This window comes from Tenrec ecaudatus, chromosome 11, assembly GCF_050624435.1.
Source record: "Tenrec ecaudatus isolate mTenEca1 chromosome 11, mTenEca1.hap1, whole genome shotgun sequence".
In the NCBI taxonomy this organism is placed as follows: Eukaryota; Metazoa; Chordata; class Mammalia; order Afrosoricida; family Tenrecidae; genus Tenrec; species Tenrec ecaudatus.
Window position 1 is genome coordinate 1,308,317 of NC_134540.1, and position 24,447 is coordinate 1,332,763.

The window sequence follows — 24,447 nt, forward strand, 5'->3', positions numbered from 1 at the left end:
CTTGTGGTGCGGTGGTGATGGATTTAGGCTGCTGACCACAGTCACGAGGGTGGAGTCACTAGCCACTTCTTGAGGGAAGGAGATGGCTTTCTACTCCGGTAACAATTTCTTGTTTCTATTGGGTTCCATCGAGTTGGCTCCAGCCCTCAGCGACACTGTGAACAACAATGAAATGCTGCCCAGTCCTGTGCCATCCTCATAACTGTGCCCAGGCCTGAGCCCACTGTTGCAGCCACCATGTCCATCCATCCCTTGAGGGCCTTCCTCTTTATCGCTGCCCCTCTACTTTACCAAAGATGATGCCCTTCTCCAGGGACTGGTCTCTTCTGACAACATGTCCAAAGGACATAAGACAAAGATTTGCCATCCTTGCTTCTAAAAAAGCACTCCAGCCAGACTTCATTCAACATAGATAGGTTTGTCCTTTTAACACTCTGTGGCACTTTCAATGTTCTTCTCCAGCACCAAAATCCTAATGCATCCATCCTTCTCCTGCTGTCTTTATTCAATGTCTAACTTTCACATGCACAGGAAACCACTGACAGTACCATGGCTTGGGTCAGGCACACCTTGGTCCTCAAAGCAACGTCCTTGCTTTTCGATACTCTAAAGAAGTATTGTGCAGCAGATGTACCTGATGCTACTTGTCATTTGCTCTCTTGACTGCTACTTCCATGAGCAATAATTGTGGATCCAAGTAAGACAAAATACTTGACAACATCAACCTTTCTCCATTTACCATCCTGTTACCTATTGAGCCATTTGTGAGGGCGTTTGTCTTCTTTACAGTGATTTGTAATCCATACTGAAGGCTGTGTTCCTGGATCGGCAAGTGCTTCAAGCCCTCTTCACTTTCAACAGCAAGGTTCTGTTATCTGCATACCGTAGGTTAATAAGCCTTCCTCCAATCCTGTTGCCACATTCTTCTTCATATAATCCAGCTTCTCCAATGATTTGCTCAGCATATAGATTGAATAGGCATGGTGAGAGGATACAGTCCTGTTGTGTACCTTTCCTGATTTTAAACCATGCAGTCATCTGGAATTCCCATTCTTCTCAAGGCTATCCATAGTTTGCTATGAATCACAGTCGAAAATGCCTTGGCATCGCCAATAAACACAAGTACACATGTGTCTGGTATTCACTGTTTTCAGCCAAGATCCATCTGACACCAGCAATGACACCCCTTGCTCCACGTCCTCTTCTGTATCACAATCTCAGAGACGCACAGGGGCAGTTCTACTCTGACCAGAGGGCCAAGGTGACTCAGTACTGACTCCATGGCAGTGAGTGTGGTTTGGGTGTTTGTTTCCTGAGGTATCCGGTGCTTCTACTAACTAGGATTGATTTTCATTTTAGGCACATAAGCATTTTGGGTCACTTTTTTAATATGCTCTGCTTTACTTTTTTTTTCTTCCCTTCACCCACTTTTCTGTTGTCCATCCGCCAGGGAGGAGGTTGTATGTAGGTCTCTGTAATCAGTTCCCTTTCCAGCCCCTGGAGGTTCTTTTTTTCAAATACATTTTATTAGGGACTCATACAACTCTTATCACAATCATACATATACATACATCAATTGTATAAAGCACATCTGTACATTCTTTGCCCTAATCATTTTCAAAGCATTTGCTCTCCACTTAAGCCCTTTGCATCAAGTCTTCCTTTTTCCCCTCCCTCCCCACTCTCCCCTCCCTCATGAGTCCTTGATAATTTATAAATTATTATTTTGTCATATCTTGCCCTATCCGGCGTCTCCCCTCACCCCCTCCTCTGTTGTCCGTCCCCCAGGGAGGAGGTTACAAGTAGATCCCTGTAATCGGTTCCCCCTTCCAAACCATCATCTTCCACCCTTGGTCCTGAAGGTATCATCTACCCTGGATTCTCTGTGCCTCCAGCTCCTATCTGCACCAGTGTACAACCTCTGCTCTATCCAGGCTTGCAAGGCAGAATTCGGACCATGGTAGTGGGGGTGGGGGTGGGAGGGGGAGGAAGCATTCAGGAACTGGAGGAAAGCTCTATTCTTCATCGGTGCTATCTTGCACCCTGACTGACTCAGCTCCTCCCCTAGACCCCTCTGGGAGAGGATCTCCATTGGCAGACAAATGGGCTTTGGGTCTCCACTCTGCACTTCCCCCTTCATTCACTATGGTAAGTTTTTGGGTTTTTTTTTGGATGATGCCTTATACCTGATCCCTTCAACACCTCATGATAGCACAGGCTTGTGTGCTTCTTCCATGTGGGCTTTGTTGCTTCTGAGCTAGATGGCTGCTTGTTCACCTTCAAGCCTTTAAGACCCCAGACACTATCTCTTTTGATAGCCGGGCACCATCAGCTTTCTTCGCCACATTTGCTTATGCACCCGTTTGTCTTCGGCGATCGTATCATGGAGGTGTGCACCCAATGATGATTTTTTGTTCTTTGATGCCTGATAACTGATCCCTTTGGAACCACGTGATCACACAGGCTGGTGTGTTCTTCCATGTGGGCTTTGCTGCTTCTGAGCTAGATGGCCGCTTGTTTATCTTCAAGCCTTTAAGACCCCAGATGCTGTCTCTTTGGATAGCCAGGCACCATCCGTTTTCTTCACACATTTGCTTATGCACCCATTTGTCTTCAGCAATCATATCAGGGAGGTGAGCACACAATGATACGATTTTTTGTTCTCTGATGCCTGATAACTGATCCCTTCGGCACCTCGTGAACACACAGACTGGTTTGCTTCTTCCATGTGGGATTTGTTGCTTCTGAGCTAGATGGCTGCTTGTTCACCTTCAAGCCTTTAAGACCCCAGCTTCATTCACCACATTTGCTTGTTCACCTGCTTTGGCTTCAGCGGTTGTGTCGGGAGGGTGAGCATCATAGAATGCCAATTTAATAGAAGAAAGTATTCATACATTGAGGAAGGCTGAATGGTTCTCTTGGCTCTGACTACCACGATCCACAACCCCACCCTCACGGCTGCTGCCTTACCCAACTCACACAGCTGAGCTCACAACTCCATACTGTGTCATTAAATGAGGAGATCCTTGCAGGTCTTAGATGGCAAAACCAACCAACCCAAACCCCCTGCAGCCAAGTTGATCCTAACATGAGACCCAGAAGGACAAAGCAGAACAGGCCCCTAGAGTCTTGGAGACTGTCAGCCTTTACGGGAGCAGGCAGTCTCATCTGTCTCCTGACGAGGGACTAGCGGGCTTGAACTCCTTGCAGCCAATGCTTCACCGACTGCAAGGAAAACCCTTCTGAGCCCTGGAGTGCCGTGTACCTGGCCAGCATGTCCTTCCCATGAGTTCCTGGGGCCCATCTGGCAGGAGCCCTTCTCCTTGTCATCTCACAGACTCAGGGAGGCAGCTCCCCAGCTCTGGAGCCTCAGGCCTTCTGGGGTCATGGACAGGAAGCCCACATCCATGTTCCTAGGGTGGTAGAGGTCTGTGGCCACAGAGAGCCTCCCAGCCTGCTCTAACACCCTTCGCAGTGGCTGCCCACTATGGGCGGGAGACCCCTCACAGAAGCCCGAGGAGAGCCAGAGCTCCCTGAGAACAAAGAAACATCCTTCCACCTGCACACTTCCCAATCCACCTTACCACTGGTTCTTCCAGACACTGGCTCAGCCTGAACTGGCTTCACGAATCCACCAAGAAAGAGCCCAGCAGACCGCAACTGTCAGCATGGGGCATGTCACCTATGTGCGGCATGCTGGGCATTGTTTTATGTGCTTATATGTGATTCTCTTGGGCGAGCCGCCCCGAGGTTCCAGTGTTGGGAGATAGGGTAGTAAGGCAAGACTATTTGTTTGACAAGCTTTATTTCCATGCTAGCCACTGAACAATCCTCGCTATTCTCGGTAAAATTAAGTAAGAATGAGCACAGGTGCACCTTGGGACAGTACCTGGATGTTTAGTCGCGTGTTGGAAACTCTTGTTAGAACTCTATCCGGAGAATAGAGTGCTCTATTAGGGCACCCCCAAGCAGAAGCAGCTTGGCATTCCATGCCAGCATATACCCAAGTTATCAAAAATAATCCCAAAAAACCTCACTGCCATTGAATTGCTGCCAACTTATAGTGACCGAAAGGGCAGGATAGAACTGCCCCTGTGGGTTTCTGAGATATAACTGTTTATGGGCGTAGAAAGCCACGTCTTTCTCTCTAGGAGCTGCTAGTGCTTTGAACTGCCGACCTTAAGGTTAGCAGTGAAATGCGATACCACTACCTCACCAGGGCTCCTGATACCCAAGTTGTGCATTTTAATTTTATATAACTTTAACTAGTTTTATGTTTTAAACGTTGTTTTGTTGGTAGTGACGATGTTGAGGGTATACACAACAAAACACCCGCTCAACAGTTTGTGTCCAACTCGGTGGCACTAAGCATACTCTTCAGGTTCTCAGGCCACCCACGTCCTCTTTTCTGAGCTGTCCCATCAAACCTTCCCAGTTGCTGCTGTCAATCTGATCACATGGGAACACAGTGGCCTAGTTTACTAGTGAAGCTAAGCTGTTATTTGGTTCAAAGAGGACTTCTGGGGATAATTTTTATTTCAGGTTTAAAGATGAACTCAGGGCAAATGTTCGAGTCTCAGGTAGCATGCTGACAAGATATATCAGAGAACCCATGCAGTACTCATCTAGCTTCTTCCTGTGTTACATCTCACCAAGTGACCGTCCATCTATGCAAACTCGGGCTGTGCACAGAAACAGGACCACTGCCTACTCGCCAGGCCCTGCGTGCTTTCCTGCTGCACAGGTTGTATGAAACGCAAACCATAGTAGACTTTGAAGTTTATTTATTTGTTCATCTACATATTTCAGATGAGAGGGAGTCAACAAGATTGTGGAGAAATCCCATTTTCTCTTAATATCAGTATTATATGAAATTATTGAAGCCTCCTGTATGTTCTGAACACTCCTAATCTTAAACTAAGACAAGCCTAAGCTAAGAAATGGGCTAGTGTGCACTTCTGACCTAGGTGGCAGTTTCAGTCCTCAGCACCTCCCCCTCTGAGAAGTAGGAGTCTGCGCCCCTTCCGTGCATCCCTGCCTTGTGGTTTCTGGGATCAGGTTTGAGAAGCCAGGCATCGGTGCTCCTTCTCTTGGGAGCCTTGCTCGCTACACCCAGACAACTTTCCAGAAGGGCCCCTAGCAGCTGAACAGGAGTCTTAAAGTGTGTGTGTGTGTGTGTGTTTTCAGTATATAGCTGAGCCAAGCTCCCAGCCAACAGCTAGCACCACTTTGCCAACCAAGTGAGGAAACTATCAAAAAAGAGGGTTCTCTAGCACAGAGACAAGCTCCCCCACAGACACTGCAGGAATGCCCCGTGTCCCGTGCTAACACACTGATTCTCTCTCACTGTCATCTCCCTGTCTTCTGCTATTGGGTGGGTTCATTCTGTCCGACAGTATTCATGCCATGTTTATGGGCCTCTGTGTTTACCCCTGGTTTTTCAAGGGCAGTCCGTATAGTTCTAAATTTGACACTGTGGGCTCTGATCCATCTTGAAACCGTTTGGCAAACAGTGTGAAGTGCAGGTCAGGTTCAGTCTTGTGCACATGCTATCCCATTGTGTCAGCAACATTTGTTAGAGACTGCCTCTTCCCGACCTAATGTGTTTCCTCACTTTGTCAAGGATCAGCTAGCTGTCCATGGGTGGGCGGATTTATTTCTGGGTTCTCAATGCCCTCCCATGGGTCTGCATGCATCTATCATTGTACCAGAGCCAGGCAGCTTTGACTACTGAGACAGAGTCATAGGGTTAGAGACTAAGAAGGGTCACTACAAGAGGCCTCTGCTCTCACACCTTGACTGGATGGTGCTTTGAAACATAACCAAGTCAATGGAGAGCACTCACGCTACAATGACAATGCATTGTAACTTTCTCCCACTCCTACTTGTAGCACCAACTTCTGTGGTGTGTCTTAGCATTCATGGTGCCACCCTGTGGCCCTCGTTCAGAGTACAGAATGGACCCACAGGAGGCGGGCTCTCAGACACTGATAGGAGGCTCTAGCTATACCTTTTTTGTTAGACCTCAGATCCCCCATGTTTGTTGGGTGGAAAATGAACAATCACACCAAGGGACTCTGATTCCTTATGGCTGTTGAGGTGATGCTGACTCAGAGTGACCTGATAGGATGCTGGAGAACTTCCCCTTTGGGGTTCCGAGATTGTAACTCTATGGGAATAGACAGTCAGACAGTCTTATCTTTCTCCTGTGGGTGGCGGCTGGTGGCTGGGAACTGCTGACCTCACAGTTAGTAGCCCACAGCATAACCACGATGCCACCAAGGCTTACTAGACAACCACATGCTTATTCCCTTTCCCTAAAGCTTACCCTAGCAAAGTCAGATTCTACCTTTCGTATTCATCAGTGTGGAAGACAGGGTAGAAGTCGGTGGATTTGAATGGGTTTGTGGTGAATACATAATCTATCGACAGTTTGAGGCTATTAGAGTGAAAGGGTGGAGTTTAGCTACTCAATCAGGTTGCTTGATGACCTCATCTGCAGGTGCCAAGGAGATAAATAGTTCTCTTGAGGTGGGACACACACTCACTCCCTGTAAGACATTCCTTCTGACAAGACACATGGAGCTATGCTAGAGCCCTAGAACTGAAGGAGCCATGTGGAGACCCCTGCCAGCATTGAGCTTTTTCTACCTCCACAGGATCTATAAGACCTTCCATCCTCTGGCCTGTGATCTTCCTGCATTCAGCATCAATGCATGTGTTGCTTGACTCTAAAGAGAAATTCATAGACTGGTATCGCACATATGGGCTAATATCAGACATATGAACTTGATGTGGACTGGGCTGGGATGCTTACTTAATATACAATTACTCTGTGATATAAAGCTCTTTCTTATACACATGAGTGTCTAGGAATTTGTTTCTCCAGTCTACCCAGACTAACACAGGATTCAATAAAGTGAGAGTTAAGCACTGGATTGGTAGCCAAAAGGTCAGCAATTCAAATCCATAGGTTACTCCTAGGGAGAAGGACTTGGCAGTCTGTTCCTGTTATGATTTCAGCTGTGAAAACCCCAAGGGCCAGTGTGGGAATTGCACTCGATCTGATCCCGCCACACGGAGGCAAAACACTAAAGGGGTGCAACAGAACAGCAAGGGAATGGAGCAGTGAGGTCCCCCAGGGAATGCTGAAGGTGGACTTTGGGTCTAGGGCATAGTGCCCCAACAGACTGGACTGGAAAACACTCCAAAGGCCAACAAATGATCCTTGAACTAACTACAAGGTTTTCTTTCTTGTTGTGTTTTGTTCTGGGGTTTTTTGGTGTGTGTGTCATTGGTTTGTTGTTGTTTTGTTGTATATTGTTGCTTGGTTTTGCCCTGTCTTGTTTTTGTGCTTGTTATTCTTTCTACAGGTCTGTCTAAATAAGATAGGATGGATGAACAATCTGGAGGAGAAAACAATAAAACCGACAGTTCCAGGGGGACATGGGAGAGGGGGAAGGTGGGGAGAAAGGAAGTGGTGTTAACAAACCCAGGGATAAGGGAACAACAAATGATCCATTGGTGGTGAGATGGGTGTGGGAGGCCTGGTAGGGCATGATCAAGGGTAATGTAACAAAGAGGAATTGCTGAAACTGTAGTAGGGACTGAACATGATACTGGGACAGGAGGAAAGTCAAGGAAAATAAAGGAAAGAGCTGGGAAGCAAAGGGCATTTATAGAGGTCTAGATAAAGACATGTACATATGCAAATACATTTATATACGAGGATGGGGAAATAGATCTATATGTATATATTTATAGGTTTAGTATTAAGGTAGCAGAAGGACATTGGGCCTCCACTCAAGTACTCCCTCAATACAAGATTATTTCCTTTTATTAAATTGGCATTCTATGATGCTCACCTTCCCAACACAATCACTGAGGAAAAAGTGGGTGAATAAGCAAATGTGGTGAAGAAAGCTGATGGTGCCTAGCTATCGAACGATGTAGCATCTGAGGTCTTAAAAGCTTGAAGGTAAACAAGTGGCCCCCTAGCTTAGAAGCAACAAATCCCACATGGAAGAAGCAAACCAGTCTGCGTGTTCATGAGGTGCCGAAGGGGTCAGTTATCAGGCATCAAAGAACAAAAAATCATATCATTGTGTGCTCACCTCCCTGATATGATTGCTGAAGACAAATGGGTGCATAAGCAAATGTGTGAAGAAAACGGATGGTGCCTGGCTATCAAAAGATATAGCGCCTGGGGTCTTAAAGGTTTGAAGGTAAACAAGCGGCCATCTAGCTCAGAAGCAGCAAAGCCCACATGGAAGAAGCACACCAGCCTGTGCAATCACGACGCATCATCAAAACAAAAAATCTTATAGTGAATGAGATGGGGAATGCGGAGTGGAGACCCAAAGCCCATTTGTAGGCCACTGGAGATCCCCTTTCAGAGGGTTTTCGGGGAGGACACCAGCCAGTCAGGGTGCGATGTAGCAACAATGAAAAATACAACTTTCCCCTAGTTCCTAAATGCTTCCTCCACACCCCCACTATCATGATCCGAATCCTACCATGCAAGTCCGGCTAGACCAGAGAATATACACTAGTACAGATAGGAACTAGAAATACAGGGAATCCAGGGCAGGTGATCCCTTCAGGACTATTGGTATGAGTGCCGATACTGGGAGGGTAGAGAGAGGGTGGGTTGGAAAGGGGGAACCGATTACAAGGATCTACATGTGACCTCCTCCCTGGGGGATGGACAACAGAAAAGTGGGTAAAGAGAGACATCAGACAGGGCAAGATATGACAAAATAATAATTTATAAATTATCAAGGGCTCATGAGGGAGGGGAGAGTGCGGAGGGAGGGGAAAAATGAGGAGCCAATGCTAGGGGCTTAAGTGGAGACAAATGTTTTGAGAATGATGAGGGCAATGACTATACAAATGTGCTTTACACAATTGATGTATGTATGGATTGTGATAAGAGTTGTATGAGCCCCCTAATAAAATAATTTATAAATAAGTAGATAGATAGATAAATAATAAATAAATAAGATGTTTACAAAAAAGAAAGAAAACCCTGTGGGGGCATTTCTCCCAGGCCTACAGGGTCAGTATGAGTCAGGATGGACTCAGTGGTCGTGGGGTCTTATCGCTTTGGTGGAGAACACAGTGAGGCATGGTGAAGAGCATAAGCAGCAATCAGAACATATTTGCTACTCGATCAGCCACGTGTCTTGCTCTACAAATCAAGAAAAGCAAGTAAAGTTCCTAAAGTCTCTTTTCACCAGTCATCAGCATGAGTGTTCGTTGTACTTACATGTGCACAGACCCTTCTTAGCTCCACTTTTGAGCCCCTTCCTCGCAAAGACAGGATCCCCCACACCACCATCACCATCACCCTCACCAGAGCAGAGCTTAAGTCTCCTATGGGTCCAGACCTGGGTGTTCAGAAAAACTACCACAGCAGATATAAAGCTTTACCTGGCAACTGAAATCAGATTCCATGTTGGGGAAACATCCCATATACAGATGAGACACTGACTTCAATGGTATCTATTTGAGAGTTTTATAAATAATTCTCTTAGATTTTCTAGATGTTAAGTCAAATCATGTAATCAATGAATAAGAAGAACTGATGTCTGATTTATAATGTTAGGAATACAGAATTACCATGTACGGCCAGAAGCACAAATCTACCTTGGAAGAAGCAGTAAATGCTCTTTAAGACTTCATCTCATGTACTTTGGATATGTGTTATCAGGAGAGACCAGCCCCTGGAGCAGGACACCAAGCCTGACGAAATAGAGGGGCAGCAAAAATGGAGACCCTTGACAAGATGACTTGGCCTCAAACACAGCAAGCAAGAAGACGGTGCACCAGTGGGCAGTGTTGGTGTCTACGAACATGGGGCTGCTATGGTTGGAACCACTGGATGGCACCTCACAACAATCATCTATAATGATAACTGTTTCCTCTTCTTTCTTGTGAGTTTTTCTTTCGTCTGTCTCACATCCTAAATAATAATTACTAGTAACTACTAGATTCACATGGGAACATTTGTCTCAAGACTAATCTAAATGCAATGAGAGGTCCCTATTTGTATTTGATATCAGCTATTTAGGAGAAATAATTACTGTACCATAATGGAAAGTTAGACTGATCTTGTAAAAATGACAAACCAAATTGTACTTTCTGTTATCTTGCTAACTCCTCACATTAACATGTGGCAACACATAGAATTTAAACATTCTATCTCTGCAGTCAAATGAGAACTCAGAAATCAACCTGGCCCTGATTGGCAGATTTGTAAACATGTATACATGGCTAATTCAGTAGCATCATCTCTAAATGAGGATGATAACCGCGCTTAAACACAAACAGTGGGGATATGATACAAATATACTAATAATACAAGTATTAATGTAGTAAACATCACACTATTAAATTTTTGGCTCAAGGAATTCACATATTTCTTGAGTGTACTGGGAGATAGACTGAAACCACAGTCCCTCTGCTCTCTAAACACTGGGTCGCTGGGGTGCTCACAGGGTGTCCACACATGTCCCAAGTCCTGGCCTCCTCTCTCCCTGACATGACTATTGGTTTGCTACCAAGATGCAGGTGACATGCAATCCTGAGGAGGGCCAGCGCGGTGGCCCCGTCTCCTTGGATCTTGCCCAGTTTCTGCCAGTGTCATCAATAAGCTCTCTGGTGAGTCTGTTCACCAAAGAACTGGCAACAGTGGGGGTCCCGGAGATCCCCCCTCGGTGACCCTTAAACAACAGTGCTCCTTCCTCGGTGGGTTCCATGGGAAGTCATAGATTCTGAGCAGAATCTGTAGGCACTGAACAGCAGAGTGGAACATGATCACTGTTCCAGCCTGGGCTGCTTTAAGAGAATGCACTTTTTTAAAAGTATTTAAACCTTTTATTTTATAAAAGAAACGAAGTGTTCCAAGATCTTCAAACCACAAAAGAAATCAGCAAGTTTCGTTGTTAAGAAAGAAAACAGACAAACAATCCAATACTGATTCAACTGTGCAAGCGGCTGTATGCGCAAGGCGTCCCCTGGGCCCCAGGCAGGCTTTGCTGCAACCCATATGCACCCAGCTTTTTTGACTGTCACAGAATGTTCTACCCCAACCTTAAAAAAATAGTATTTCCTCTACGGAAGCGAGTAGACACAAACTGAATTACTGTCATCATGCTGTTGCTCCAAAACCTACCTTGAAAACCAGGACCCTATAAAGCAGAACAGCTTTCACCACTGGAAGCTGTTATTTCCCATCATTAGATTATCCCAGTCAGATTTTGTGTCAAGCTAGATACAAGACTAGTAAAATCACACTTCCACAGATACTTCTACAATTTAATATGAAAAATAATAACTTACTTGTGACCTAAATGCTTCAGAAAGTATCCCAGAACCTTCAGAGCTTGAACCCAAATACTTTCACTTTTAGAAGCCAATAATTTGTAGATCACTCTAAAACAAAAAATGAAAACACCAATATATACATAGCACCTTTTAAATCTTTTAAGCACGTACTGTATATTCTTCCAACAAACTTGTAATGTATAAAATATCAAGTGTCTCTTAAAATTTCTTTGTGATAGCAGAAAATCAACATGGTCTACTCAAGCTTCTTGAACTGGGTCTGCTAACACAGACAACAGAGGGAAAGACCTGTTGTGTTCGTAAGCACAGCCAGCCACAGCGGAGCCGAAGGTCCCATTTAAGATGCGCTCAATCCACCGGGCTCGCCTCTGAAGCTCACAGGCTCTGACCAAGACAAACGGAGCCCACATGGGTGAGCCTGGGCCTGGCCCTCTCTCCTTTGCAAGAAGCGGGAGTGGGATGTAGGAGCAACACTAGTCTGTGCGGCTCTTGGAGTAGGCCATGGTTTAAAGACCAGACCTGGAGCCACCTTGGCTGTGTCTCTCTGCTGAGGTGGAAAAGCCGGGTGGACCAGCAAGGCAGCTTCTCTCCTGAGGGTTTTCCTGCTCACAACTCCCAGCCTGAGAGAATTTCACAACAGGCACACTCGTCTATTTTCCATGGTGATAGAAGCTGAAATCACAGCTCAGCCTTTTGGCTCCAACAAGTGTAGAAATTGACTCCACTATTTATTCTCATTTGTTTGTTTGCTTTAAGTAAATATTTTTTCCATATGGTTGAATGAGGAAATGTCACTGCACCATTTGCAATGAAATCTGGAATTTTACAAGTTTCTTTTAGGGTGCACTGGCTACTCTGCAACATTGGCATGTATTTTGCTGCAGGTTTTTTCCCAAATAAAACATCTCAGTCTATCTGGAAGGCGATGCCACCTAGAAGTGAAGCTGGTAAGAGAAAGTGCGGTGTGATGTTCCAACGTCCATGACACTGAGAAAAGTGACCAAGGGACAATGTCCTCTGTGGGTCTTGAATCTACATTAGTCTAGACTCCAAAAGAGACACTGGGGAATGCTTGCTATGGAGTAAGCTCCATCACCTGGAGCTTACTGCATGGAGAAGTAGACCATGAGGACAAGCAAGCCCAAGAGTAAGAATGACTATCTTCCTCAGAAGGGGATTTCCCCCAAACCTCCAAGTTCCTCAGTATACCTATGCTTATGCTGAAATGCCGTTTCAGAGCCCCAGAGAAACAAGATCAGTACTGACAAAAGACGGTCTGCATAGGAAGGCTGCACCTATAAACACATTCAGAAAACCGTGGCTAGGAGCATCCAACCGCAGACACCACCTGGAGAAGGAAACCGAAAGGGCAGCTCTCTCCCAAGGTACAGCCGGGAGCTCCCACAGCATCCTAAGCCTCCAGGAAGAGTTTCGATGAGAAAGACAGTGAGAGAGACAGATAACCTCTATCCTGTCCTGGGTCAAAAGGGGCCGTGATCAAGCTGAAACTGCCTAGGGAGCCATCTGCACAGGGCAGTTTCCATTACACCCAAACGCTGCTTACAGAACAGGACGCAAAGGCCAGCGACCTGCATTGATAAGAATCTTACTGACAAGTAAGTACTGAAATGTTTACTGTAACATAGCATCATTACAGAAACCAAAATCTATCTGCTCTGGCTCACTAGACTTGGCCAGGAAGTGGCTTAAGCCACGTCAGAGAAACCCACTGCCATCGAGTTGATTCCTGAGGACAGAGCAGAACTGCCCCACTGTGTTTCCAAGGCTGCCCATCTTTACAGGGGGAAGCAGCTGTGTCTTTCTCCTTCAGAGCGACTGGTGGCTTGATTCACTGACCTTGTGGCCAGCAGCTCACTTGTAACTCACTGTGCCACCAGGGCTCTGCTTACCTAAGTAAGGCAGACCATTGTCTGCTCTTTTCAAGGTTTCACACACACAGAGAAACCAAACTCTTCAGGTGCTCAGTTCTGTGTCTCATCATCACCAAGGGCCTCCCTTAAATCCAATTGAAATATCACTAGAATTCAATCAAATTTCTTTTCAGGGGCACAATTCTTAGGATACACATGAACTATATTCATCAGAATCACCCTCAAATTTCCTCATAGACAACTGTTACTCTTTAATGTCTACTTTCGAAGGGCCCTTGTGGTACAGTGGTGAAGTGCTCAGCTGAGCACCACACACCAGGTGGTCTGAGCCCCTCCAGTGGCGAGAGAGAGAGAGAGAGAGAGAGAGAGAGAGAGAGAGAGAGAGAGAGAGAGAGAGAGAGAGAGAGAGAGAGAGAGAGAAAGAGAGAGAGAGAGAGAGAGCTGGCCAACGGCCCTGTCAAGACCAGAGTCTCGGAAACCCACATGGGTAGTTCTAGCCTGTCCTACAGAGTCGCTATGAGTCGAAACCCATCAGCAGTACCCAACAACAACACATCCTCTTTCTGGATGTTGTCATAGTGGGGAGCTGTCACCAGGGGAGCCTGGACTCAGGGTGTCTGTGAGCACAGTGGGATCAATGCTGCCAGGCCCTGACCTGTCCCCTGTAGTGGCCAACGATCAGAGGGCTATAGACCATCAGTCGCTTTAGTTTGGAAGTTCCACTGAAGCTTCCCCACATACCTCACTATCAACTGCTGACAAGTGGGTGGTGGTGGTTCAAGAGGTGCATCTGCAGAAAGTGAACCTGGGTCTCCCAGGATGACGGGGTAAGGGGAGGGAGAAGCTACCACTGAGCCACCAACACACTCGCCCTCACCCCCAGAGTAGGTGACTTGGTTTTACCAACTTCCATGTGCCTGTGCATCTTGAAACCTGTGTCCGCCCCTTTGTAAGCTGCCTTCTCCGCATGACTTTGCAGTGGAAAAATTAAAAGCACATTTAATGTTGTGCCTTTGGGCACAAAAGATGGGAAGAACCATTTCCCATCTCTTTAATTGCTTTCAGCATTCTGGCAACATCTCTCATGCTCAGCTCCTGATCCTTCATAAGCCATAAGGCTACTTGATACCTTGTGCCTAAGGAGCGTTGGTGTGCACCTGCTAACCAAAAGGTTGATGGTTTGAACCCACCAGCTGCTCAATGGGGGAAAGATGAGGCTGTCTGCCCCCATGAAGATGGCAGCCTTAAAAACTCCATGGGAAGTTCTCCTTGGTCATACAGGGTCCCCTTAAATCAGAATCAACTCGGTGGCAATGGATTGGGTCTTATTTAAATCATTCCCTTCATCCTGTGCATTACAAATGCGATTTCAACTCTAAGATCTCACCAAATGTCACTCTCTTTCATGAGATATGCATTCAATGTGTCTAAATAGCTCAGGATACTATCTGCAGGCTACACTGTACCTGATGCAGCTAAGTTTCACAGCTTACACAAGGCTATGAGGACATTTTCGTTTGTCACTTAAGTGACAAATTAATATAACACAGCAAGAACTGGGATATACTTAGTACTCCATTTAAATACTAACAATTCCATTTAAACGCAATTTCAGGACAATAAATGTAACTGTATTGCTTAATTGAACTATGTAAAATTGGCATTACTCTCATTTGATCAAATCAGTGGAGTATAAGCAGCTTCATATAATTCAACTGAATAGTAAGAAAATAGCGGTAAATGCTCATAATCACGGTGCTAACTCTCTTCTTCAGATAAACAGCTCGGCAGCCCCACGATTGTTAGCTCAGGCTAGATAGCTGGAGAGGATGAAGTGGTGGCTCCTGGCCAGAAAGGGCCTCCTCCAGGACTAGCAGGTTATGTGCTGATACGGATGGTCATGTTACAAAGAAGCAGAGAAAATGCCTGACACTTATCACTGTATCCTTTGCAAACTCTTTGACCTGTGACTTTGGTTGTATATGGCATGAGCTGAGTTTCCTGCCCATCCCACTCCCTCAGACACCCGAAAAATGCATATCAAACCTAAGTGAACAGCCCGCCCACTGTCTGAGACTTAAATCAGAGGAGCAGGAAAGGACTTGAAGGACCTACCCTCTGTGGACAGCCCCCTTTCAATTACTATGGACACACCTGGAGCTGGCCTCGCATTTCAGCCTCACTTCATGGCCAGGCCTCGCCTGCTTTGTGCCTCCCACTCATCACCTATCACGCTCATCCAACAATCCTTCTGTTAAGCTGGCTGCACCCATCTGTCCGTCTCCAGTTCATGATCCATCCAGCTAACCCAATGGGAATCTGAGCACCTTTCAGTGTTCAGATGTTTTCCATCCTTAGCACCAACAGGACAGAGTCTGTCTTATCACATAGAGGGACAGCTAAGTCTGGCAATGTCGCATGCCTCACGTGACTAAATGCCTGTCGTTTTCCTGCCACAAATAGGGCAACGGCCACTGCATTATAAGCTAGAGATGAAGAGCAATAATCGGCACCTTTGCCATTTATTTCCTTCATACATGTAAGCTGCAGCTGAGGGACTGAGAAGTGTGTGTGCAGCGGAGTACTGTCAAATGCCAGGTATTAGATTACAGTCTAAGAGCAATGCTGTCAGGGTACCTTATTCCGTTCCTTTGGTCGAATGCTGGTATCATTGAGGCCGGGTGTTCTGACATTAAAGCCACAAGTAGCTGTAGCACGTCATGGATATTCTCATCCTGCAGAACAAGGGTCAGCCATGGTTACTGAGTTAACTTTGTACTCAAAAGCTGGAACGTAAGGAAAATCAAAATGCAAAGTGCAGACGGCGCCTACCTCGTGCATGGTGAGCAGGTAATTCAATATGCTCTGAAGCTCATCCTCCTTCACACCTCGGTCCTAACAGAAAATAAGGAGCTGCTTACTTGAGATGAAACCGTCCAACACGGGAGGTACCACAGCCATTTCAAATGACCGTGCAGGAAACTCAGCAATGTTTTTATTAAAAACCCCAGACTTCATATTTCAGACCAGATTATTTCAAGGTAATGACTGAGGATATTAGATCTATTTTTTAAAGGTACTGACTGGCATTTGATTAGGATTCTAAGAGCACTATTTTCAAAGCATTTTCACTTAAAATTGTACAAATTACCACAAGACTTTACATTATCAACGTAGCCTTTTGTTTCCCTTTATCTTGGTCTGAAAGTGCTGCAATACAATGTGTTATGTACGTCTCCTGAAAACAGAGCAGGGGCCATTCTCCAGAATAAACAACCATGCTCAATTCATTTACTTCTCCATGGATAGGGATGCATGCAGTGACATGGTGGGTCTCAAAAAGAATTTAAACTAAATTGAGTTCAACTACGGTTGTGACTGAACTGTTTTCTTATTTTCCCCAAAATCATTTTATTGGGAGCTAATGCAGACATCATATCATTCCATAGTTCAGTCACATCAAGCTGTGTTGCACAATTTTCAAAACATGCTTACTTCTTGAACACCTTAATATCAGCTTAATTTATTACCATTTACATCCCCCTCCCAACTGTACCCCCAGGAACCATCATTCTACTTGCTGTCCCTATAGTCTCATCCAACAGACAACCAGACAGCCAAAATACAAGTGGGTCACCCCCACGGACATAATACACCTGAAATAAACCCTCATATGGAAAAAGACCAACTAAAAAAACCCCAGACTATGTTGAAAACTATATCAAGTGACAAGGGTTTAACCAGTCAAGTCAGGTTTATCCTTTGATCTCCCATAGTCACCGTGATGGAGATTTTTTAACTTGTGGAAAGCACCCCCTGCACTGAAAATGGCTGCTGTGCCTAACTGTCTCGGGGGCAGTCCCAGCGCTGGGAGAGCAGGTGTGCAGAGCAGCTCCCGGTCCCAACACAGTGGCCTCTCCCAGATTGTCAGGCCAGTCTGCCAGGGTCCCTCCGGTGGGTTCCACCACCAACTTCTCAAAACCATTAGCTGAGTGTGCCGCCCAAGAAGCTACTATTAACATAACGCCCTTGGTTTCAACCCGACCGTGGGTCCCGTTCCACGTCAGAGGCTGTGTTTCTGAATTACGTGAAAATGAGTTTACCTTCAGTATTAGCTGTTTCAGAAAAAGGAGCATAAAGGCCCGTAGTGATATGATTTCTTTCTGTGATGGCCGGGGTCCATCTGGAAGAATACAGGAAGGAACATAACCAAATAGTAAGGACATTAAATATATGCCTGATGCAGTTATTTGGATGAATTCCTGAGAATACTGAAATTATACAGAATTCTTAGGAAATATTCAATAATTAGAATCTCTATCACTAATGCAGTAAAATAAACACACTAATTCATAAAGCATTAGAAGGCATCATTGCCATCAAGTAGCTGCTGTAGGACAGAATCCAACTGCCCAGAGGGTTTCCAAGAGTGTGATCTTTCCGGGAGCAGACGGCCTCATCTCTCTCCTGCAGAACAGCTGGTGGGTTTGAACCACAAGCTCCAAAGCTTAGCAACAGCTGAGTGTTTAACCGCTGTACCACCGGGGCTCCTTGGATAGGGTAGTGGCAATTTCAAATTATTCACTATCAGTGTATGAAAAAAAACGAGCCTTTAAAAAACTCAAAGTCTATTGCTATTTTTTTTTGCTGTTTATCATGATGCTTTTAAAAAAATCATTTTATTGGGAGCTCATACAACTCTTATCACAATCTATCCATCCATCCATTGTATAAAGCACTTTCTACATTCGTTGCCCTCATTCTCATCATCCTCAAAGCATTTTCTCTCCACTTAAGCCCTTGGCATCAGCTCCTCATTTTCACCCATCCCCCTCGTCCCCACTCCCTACTCCCCCATGAGCCCTTGATAATTTATAAATTATTATTTTGTCATATCTTCTATTCCTATTTTTTGATGAATGTAATATCACCAAGTGTTTCCTTGAATAGTTTTTCCTACTTTTATATTAACTTACAAGTTTCCCCTTAAAGTCATTAATTGCCGTAATTCCTGCGTATCACCTACCACATTACTTAACAAAACAGAGAGAAAGTCCCCCAGGGCTGTACCCAAGTAGGTGTCCTTGGGAGCACAGAGAGAACAGGGTCACTGGATACGCCAAACATTCATGAGAAGAGATGCTCAATAAATGCTTACTGAGTGAATCAGCAGAAATGAAGATGAGACTTAACATGCAATTATCAATTCCCTGAGCATATCCAAAATTCAAAAAGTGTCTGCAAGATAGCTCATTCCCAATGCAAATGAGAATCAATAGTGTATATGTGTACCCTGCCCCAATAAAGAGCTATGGCCTCAGGAAAGAATGGGACAGTTTTGCTCTATCAAGGGGTCCATTATCAACTCAATGGATTATCAATGGAATACCAATTGTACAGAATCCCGCCCCCATTTTCCACCCACCCTGTACCTCTTGCCCCGGTAGTCTTGTGTGCGTTGGTGACGTACAAAGCAATCTCCCCTCCCAGGGACACTGAAACATGACCTACCTGTAGGAAGCTTGGGCGCACAGCTTAGTGAGTGTGACACTAACACCAAGGGAGTCCACCACCGTGGCAGGAACCCCATAACCCATTGGTTTCTAGTAAGTGAGCTGGCAGGGCTTTGGGGGACCTCTAAGTTATGTCACTTGAGCACCCCCAGCAAGCTGGGTGAAGTTTAAGGGGCCCACCCGTAGGTTAGCAACTTGTCCTTGTACCCCAAAGCCCTCAATATTTAACCACCGACACTAAAGTCCCTCATTATATCCCAGTTCTGAGTTCTTCCCCTTCCTGAGCACACACCCCAATCCATCCTTGCAGCCACCTACTGTCTCCAGTCCATCCCAACTCAGAGCACCCCAGGACAGGGCAGAACTGCCCCTGTAGGCAGTGAGTCTCAAGGGAGCAGACAGCCTCATCTCAGTCCTACAGAGCAGCTAATGGATTTGAATTATGGACCTTGCAGTTAACAGCCCAGTGTCTGACCCACAGTGACACCAGAGCACCTCCATCCTCACTCCTCTGGACGGCCATTCTACATTTGGCCTCTACTTCGTCAAAGCAGGCACTTTCCTTCATGCCTGTGCCTGAGTTTATGGTTATCTGTTTAACTGGTTAGGATGAGGACAATCCTAGCACTGTGTCACAGGAGACTTCTCGAGAAAGGGATCAGAGCAGCGCCAGAGCTCATGGCCATGGAGTCCATTCTGACTCATCGCGTCCCTATAGGACAGGGCATACCTGCCCCGTGGGTCTCCTACACTGTAACTCTCTACAGAAGTAGACAGTCTCAACTTTCTCTCTTGGAGCAGCTGGTGGTTTTGAACTGCTGACCCTTCAGGTAGCAGTCCACTTCAGAACTCACTTACTCAGCAGGGCTTCTAGAAAACCACCCAGTTTAGTGTAACCTGAGCACTTTGGAAATGCTAGCTCTTGATGCCACAGTCACCACGGAGAAAGAGCTCAGGTACCCAGAAATGCAGCAAAACTGGAGAAAGCCAGGCAATCCCAGCAGGTGGCAGCTGCCATGGGCTTTCCGTGTGTGTGTGTGTGTGTGTGTGTGTGTGTGTGTGTGCGCGCGCGCAAGAGAGAGAGAGACCCCAGACAGAATACAGCCATCATAGCAATGATTCTGGCCAGAGCCACCAGTGTGCTAGTGCAGGCAGATGAAGATTTAGTGAGGGTGGAAGAGAGGAGGAGTCCCACCTCCGCAGCAGACCTCTATTTCAAAGTATCTCTTCCTTACAAGAGAGGAGCGTAGGAAATGCCTGATGCTCTCCCCAGCAAATGGCTGAGCTACCAGGAACTGTCATGAACAGGCCAGCTCCTTCTTGTATGCCTCCAATGATGTGAGGCACAAAATCAGGATTTCCCTCAGTGACCACAACAGAGAATTAGCCAGAGCAAAACCAAGCCCACCTGATGCTGGCGAGTCCACGCCCACCCACAGCGACCCTAAAGAACAGAACAGAACTGACCCCCAGGCTGCCATCTTTGTGGATGCAGACAGCTGAGGGCTTCCAACCACTAACCTTCCACTTGACATCCAATAGCAAGAGACAAGTCCTGCATTAGCTCACTCCTGTGAAACTTGCTTACAAAGCAAGCGTGGCAGTGGCTCCCAGGGGCTGGATGGTGCTGGACAAGGGAGCAAGGGACTGCCCAGTAGCATGAGGTTTGTGTTCCTGGTGGTTGACTGACCAGAGACACAATGTGTGCATAGAGTCACTGCAGTATGTTTTACCACAATGAAACAGGTAATAACTCCGACATGGAGTAGGGAACCAGTGGAGAGGTCTGGAAGGCTGGTCCCAAACCCAACTACTAAGTGGACACCTGCCCCTGCCCCCAGAAGAATTTATTTCAAAAGACGGCATTGAATCTGCAGCTCCGGGAGAGGGACAAATCTGATCGGAGCACACAGGTGCTGATGAAGGAGGAGGAGGAGGAGAGAGTGGAGCACATCCTGGTCCACCAGGTCTTGAGGACGATGACCCCAATTAGAGCAGCTAATCCACAGAGAGGAACACATGGCCAGCCCCACTATGAGACATGATGCCCCTCACTGACCCACAGAGGACAACACCAGAGACACAGTGTGGGAATTGCACCAGATCTGATCCTGCCACACCGAGGCAAAAAACTAAGGAGGTGCAACAGGACAGCAAGGGAACGGAGCAGCGAGGTCCCCAGGGAATGCTGAAGGTAGACTTTGGGACCAGGACATGGTGCCCCAAGAGACTGGACTGGAAAACACTCCTAAAGGCCAACAAACGATCCTTGAACTAAAAGAAAAAATAAATAAACAAGTAATAACTGACTATTGGGGTATGCTTACAAAACTGCCCTAGTCAGTCCTGCGGCGAGTGTGCCCACTACAGATGGAAGTGTCTTTTCCTTTCACTTTTTCCACCAACTTTATGACATCCCTCCCACCCCCGTATGTGTTGAATCAAGAAAAGATGCAGTAGTCAGTGCAGAATAGTGTTTATTGTCACCTGCGTCTCCCCAGCAGACTGTGAGACTTCGGTGCTATGATCGCCTCTCTACCACACAGCTCTCAAGAGCAGTCAGTTTCCCTGGGAGACCAGGAGCTGCTCAACAACAGGTCACCAGTGTTCTCTTCTGCCTGAGTGTTCAGGGCCCAGCACAACCTAGGCCAGGTGTCCGCAGGAGCGGGGTCACACTTACCTAAGCCTTTGGGAGAGATGCCGCTGCTGTCAGCGGGGTTGATGACCCAGTAGTAGTACTTCAGGGTGTGCATCAGCTGCAGCACTGTCCCGACCCTGCGGATGGTGGTGTAGATGGTAGCCGTCCCAATGAATTCAGCAGACAAGTAGGTGTACAGAGAGAGCTGTACCTATGCAGAGAACGTTTGGAGAGAGGTGAAGCATCGCAGATGTCCACAGTACAGCCATGCAGGCTCCCTGAGGTCAATGCCCATCTGGGAAGGTTGGGGGACGATCATTGTGAGGGGCAACATACCCATTTATCGTCTTTAAAGAGAATCATCTACAATCAACCACAACCTGGAATAGAACCTACTTTAATAAAGGAAATCTAGTCGCTATTCACATTTGCAGGTTTTTAAAGATTCTGCCAATGATTCAACTACTAACCATTAGGTCAGAGGATCAATCCCAGCAGCAGTTCCCTGAGAGAAAGATGAAGCTGTTTGTGCCTAGAGACTTACACACTTGGGAACATGATATTGGGTCACTGTGAGTCAGAATCCACTGGATGACAATGGGCTTGTATTTTGGTTTAGGGGGAGCTGTGAATCGTAGCAGATTCTGTGGCAGTGAGTTTAGTTTCTTTCAAGTAAAGAATCAACTGAGCATCACTGCTGTTGCTGGGTGCTGTCGAGTCAGTTCCCTCTCCCAGCGACCCCGTGTCCACTGCCCAGTGCGCCACCATGCTTACAATCATTGTGATGTTTGAGCCCATTGTTGCAGCAACTGTGTTAATCCATCTTGTTGGAGGTATTCCTCCTCTTCTAGGACCCTTCCCCGGGGACTGGCACCCCTGACGACATGTCCAAAGTACGTGCAATGCAGTGTGGCTGTACTTAGGGCGTCCATTCCGATTACCATACTATGGCAATATGAAAAGACCCCAAGGGGTGCTCCCACGTACCTCAGACCCAGTGGTTACTGTCGCTAGAACTGCAGTCAAATCAGCTGAGGGAGGGGCGGGTGCGAGCGGTACCTTGGCCGGAGTGTGTATCCAGATGGCCGGGTTAAACAGGATGTGATCACAGAGCTGCTTCAGCAGTGGCGCTCCGTGGGACAGGCCGTCCAGGTACTTTGCGAAGGACAGGAATTGCTCCAGCACAGCGCGGGTGATGTGGGCTCGGGACGACTACAGAAAGGAAGAGAGGTGAGGCTGGAGGGCTGAGAGGCAGCTAAGTCCGTGTGCGTTTGTATGGCACCCGCACAGTTAGACGCAAGTACGGACTGTCGTATTCCCCATGCTCATTCAGAGTATCACTTTATGAGGAAACTGAGAACAAGAGGAATGTATGTGGAGGACAGTTTATCAAAGCCCTCTGCCCAGACAAGAGCAGACAAATACCCCCGTGTCCATCAGGCTGCCCTTCTTGGCTCAAGTGAGAGAACTCAAAGCCAGTGTGGAGCATCAGACGGTGCAGCGCCATCGTGACCGCGACGCACCGTGGTCTCACCCCCCTGCTGACAGGGAGTTCCATATGGACAAGCATGGACAAGGGCCTTCTTGGAAGAACAGAATGTGAACTTCTCTGAGCCACCCTCACACCCCTGAAACCATACTCCCCAATGAGCTTTATTGCAAGATCCATGGGGCCTACCGCACCCCCCAGTATTGCCGCCTACTTGGGTTTCTAGGGAAGCTGCTGTGGCCCTTCCACTGCCCGTTGTTTGCCCGAAAATGGAAGCTAACAGGAGTTCAATCCCAGTCCTGAGGGTGACTAGGGACCAATCTCAAGGGCTCCACCAGTCTCTACCCGAGTAGCACACCTTGTTGGATCAAGAAACCCTGTGCCAGTCTGACTGTGGATGCCTGCTAGCTCCCCCTCCTCTCGACTCCCCCCACTGTCCACCCCACTGTGACTCCTCGGCAGCCATGTCTTCATGCCTCTGTGGAGCCTACGTAAAGCAGAAGCCATCAAGTAAGTAACTCTCTAGTACCTGGAATTTGGGAGGCACTCTTCCCGCAATGTGGAAAGAGAGCTGAGGAAGCCAAACCTGTCCTTAAAGAATTTCCCTGCTAGGGAGGAGGAGAAGCAGGGCAGACATTCAATGAAACAGGCAGGGAAGCGATACAGCATATTGGATGTTAACAGGGGGCTGAAGTAGCCTGAAAGGTGACATTGACTGGGTGTGAAGTATGACCTACACAGGCCTGTGTGTTAAACACCGACAGGGCAGAGACAGCCAGCAAGGCTTCTTTATAACTGCACATGAAAATTTTATAAGATGACGGAAACACCCAAAATACCTACGTTATTAAAAGGAAAGATGCAGAGAGAGAAAGAAACGAAAGAAAAGTAAGAGCTGAGACGTGAAGCAGCTTTAATGCAAAAAACACAACGTCTTCAATGTGAATAGACCCAACCAAAAAACGGCCGTCAAGCCAATTCGGCCTTACAGAGCAGACCTGGTCCCTGGGGCTTCTGAGGCTGTAAATCTTTAAGGGAAGAGACTGCCTCTTCTAGTTCGCAAGGAGAGGCTTGTGGCGTTGAATTTCTCAGCAGCTCATCACGTGAGCATTTAACCCATGACACCACCAGACTCCGGTATCTCTGGGGGCCGGGGGTGGTGGGGGCTCGGCAAACAGCTCCTTTCTGGTGGGCATTTCACAGGGGAGAGCCTGTGCTCTTGTGTGCTGTTGGCTTCCTGCTGAAAGGAACTAGAGCTACTTTCACTTTGCAACGGGATGGGGAGGATGCCCCCAGCCAGGCAGTGTTTCACTGAGTTGTACGCGATGGCTGTGGACTGGCACCCACTCAGTGGCACCAAATGATGATGACAGCCTTCTGTTGGCCTGAGAACATTGAGGGAGCATGAACTCTGCCCAGAAGGGTGTCATGTCTATGGGGTCAGGGGCTCATCACTGACATAAGGTGCCTTTCTGTGGGTGATCTGTCAGCTGGGCAGAAATCAGGGCAACTGGGTGTCTGCAAAGTTGGATAGTTTCCCCACAATTAAAAGCAGGGCCATGCACA

General features: G+C 46.9%; 1 protein-coding gene across 4 annotated transcripts in view; it reads right to left on the reverse strand.

The window, feature by feature from the left end:
* Positions 1 to 24,447, reverse strand: part of NBEA (neurobeachin) — a 514,531-nt gene that overhangs the window by 339,219 nt on the left and 150,865 nt on the right. For all 4 annotated transcript variants that reach the window (XM_075562753.1, XM_075562752.1, XM_075562751.1 and 1 more), the window contains exons 12-17: positions 22,452 to 22,604; positions 21,435 to 21,603; positions 17,345 to 17,424; positions 16,074 to 16,136; positions 15,879 to 15,976; positions 11,344 to 11,436 (exon numbers count right to left, since the gene is read on the reverse strand). In XM_075562753.1, coding sequence (XP_075418868.1) covers positions 11,344 to 11,436; positions 15,879 to 15,976; positions 16,074 to 16,136; positions 17,345 to 17,424; positions 21,435 to 21,603; positions 22,452 to 22,604 — 656 coding nt within the window. The remainder of the gene's footprint in view (positions 1 to 11,343; positions 11,437 to 15,878; positions 15,977 to 16,073; positions 16,137 to 17,344; positions 17,425 to 21,434; positions 21,604 to 22,451; positions 22,605 to 24,447) is intronic.